This window comes from Neltuma alba, unplaced genomic scaffold (assembly GCF_004799145.2).
Source record: "Neltuma alba isolate B1F8T4 unplaced genomic scaffold, ASM479914v2 tig00000799_pilon, whole genome shotgun sequence".
Classification (NCBI taxonomy): Eukaryota; Viridiplantae; Streptophyta; class Magnoliopsida; order Fabales; family Fabaceae; genus Neltuma; species Neltuma alba.
Genome location: NW_021632197.1, coordinates 175,452 through 177,968, shown reverse-complemented (window position 1 = coordinate 177,968; position 2,517 = coordinate 175,452). Strand labels below are relative to the sequence as shown.

At 32.0% G+C, this 2,517-nt stretch overlaps 1 protein-coding gene across 1 annotated transcript; it reads left to right on the top strand.

Annotated features, from left to right (window-relative positions):
* Nucleotides 1–1,065, top strand: LOC114746209 (leghemoglobin-2-like). Its single transcript, XM_028934425.1, has 4 exons — nucleotides 1–98; nucleotides 225–339; nucleotides 671–787; nucleotides 905–1,065. Exons 1-4 carry the CDS (start codon nucleotides 1–3, stop codon nucleotides 1,031–1,033), a joined length of 459 nt encoding a protein of 152 aa, XP_028790258.1. The 3' UTR covers nucleotides 1,034–1,065.
* The last annotated feature ends 1,452 nt before the right edge of the window (nucleotides 1,066–2,517 follow it).

The window sequence follows — 2,517 nt, the reverse complement described above, 5'->3', positions numbered from 1 at the left end:
ATGTCTGGCTTCAGTGAGAAGGAAGAGGTTTTGGTCAAAAGCTCATGGGAGGATTTAAACAAAAATTTTCCCGAATATAGTTTTTATTTCTTCACCCAGTAATTCTTTACCGCCATTCACAAGTCCCTTTAATTTCTTTTGATTTACTCAATATTTCTCCTTGATCTACATATATTGTTCTTTTTCATCATTTTTTGTTTTTGTTTTGGTTTGTTTAAATATAGGTTAGTGCAATCTGCACCAGCGGTGAAAGACTTGTTCCCTTTTTTGAAGGGTTCAAGTGAAGTTCCTAAAAATAATCCTCAGCTAGAAGCCCAAGCCTTGAAGGTTTTTAAGCTGGTAAGTTCATAAAAATGTCAAATCATTCAAGTGAAGCAAAGTTCTTCTTGGTAGAGAGAAATTTACTTCTTTTTGTTGCTTATATGCTTTGTCACTGAGAAAACTTTTTTGAATTCCGCAATATATAAAGCAAGGAAAAAAATTATACTTCTTCCGGTCCTTCATATAAAACTCATTTTTTAGTGTACACTATAAAATGGGTCTTTACAAAATGGTTCTTGCATTTAGAACCAGATAAGTACAACTATATAAATTGAATTTTCAATATTGATGAGCAAGAACAAACCTCCTTAGCTAATTTAACACAATGTTTGTGATTTGGAAATTACAGACTTTTGACTCAGCAATTCAACTGAAAGAGAAGGGACAAGTGGTGATAGCAGATCCAACATTAAAGCAATTGAGTTCTGTACATGTCCAGAAAGGAGTCGCTGAGCCCCATTTTGAGGTAACACAAACCAGTTAGAAATATTACTCTTTGACACAAAATATAGTTGAAAATTTTTTTTGTTTGTTTGTTCTGTTAGCTCAATGAATTAAATGAAGGTGATTTGAATTTCATTAGGTGGTGAAAGAGGCACTGCTTAAAACAGTGAAGGAAGCAGCAGGAGCAAAATGGAGTGAGGATTTGAACAATGCATGGGTTAAAGCATATGATGGGGTGGCAGCTTTAATTAAGAAGGGAATGAAATAAATATAGTGTTTCACACAATCCTCAAATAAGCTTTCATCTTATATGCGTATACCTCTTCAACCTTATACAAAAAAAAAAAAAATTATAAGTTATTGTCCCTATTATATGTTATGTATGAGCTCTTATATGAGCCAAGTATGAGAAGAAAATATACGAGAAAGAAACGTATGTGATCTTTATTTATGTGTGATATATATACTTTGCAAAAAGAATAAATACTGGTATTTGATCAGTTTTATCCCTAAATTCTAGTGTAAAAGTTATATATTGCCGTTTTATTTGAGATGGATAGCAGTTTTTGACATAAATCAAGTTTGAATTCTGATTCTTTCAATTTTAAACTTCAAAAAGGTTATTATAAATCAGATATGACATAGAATTTGTCATAATTGTGAATTCTAATAATTAAAAGTTATCAAAATGATGGGAATTGAAAAGGATAGAAAATGATTCCGAGGTGATTTGAAGATTAATATTAGGGCTGAGCAATGGGCGGGCTGGGCTGACCCGAAGGTTAGCCCATAGCCCGCCCATTTATTCATAAATGGGCATGGGCTAACCCATAACCGGTAGTAGCCCATTTAGCCCATATTAAATGGGCTACGGGGCAGCCCGTTTGGGCTGACCGGGTTATGGGGTAACCCATTTATTTTTTTAAATTTTTTTCAGTATAATTATTTTATATATGTAACCTTATGAAGCTGTCAATAAATTTTGCATGCCAAATAGCAAATCAAATATGAATAACATTAACCATATTCAATCACACAACCTCACTTAGATTCGCAAACAATTAAAGTCTGATAAAATCATAAAAATAGTCACCAATCATAAAGTCTCATAAACTTTGAAAGTTCCAACTTTTACCTAAAGGATAAAATAAAACTTAGACAAGTATGAAGGTTTGATAAAATATGACTGAGAAACAATATCAATTAAATGAAGAATAAAAATATTTTAAAAAACTTAAAACTTAAATGGGGGGTATGGGTAGCCCAATACCTTGCCCATAGCCCAACCCGTTTAATGGGCTACCCCGCCCATTTAAGCCCGCCCGTTTATAATCTCTTATTTGGGCTAATTGGGCGGGCTTAAATGGGCAAAAAATTCATGGGTTATGGGCGGGCTAGCGGGTAATGGGTTTGTTGCTCACCCCTAATTAATATAGGGATTGCCAACTATTCTGTTTTAGGCAATGATTTTATTTTAATTCTAAATTTTTATCCTTTATTGTAACTTCATTTAATTTTCAAATTTTAGAATATTCTATCATTAATTCATAGAATTAGTTGAGACTTAAGACCTATAAATAGCATCTCAGCACATTTGCTTTATACACGCTTTTAATGAATTGAATTAACTATCATTTACTTTCTCAGTAAGTTCTTTATTCTCCGTAGCCCACTCTCTATTCACAATTTTAGAATAATTAAATAAAAATAATTAAATTAAATAAAATTAAAATAAAAAATTAATGCATAAAA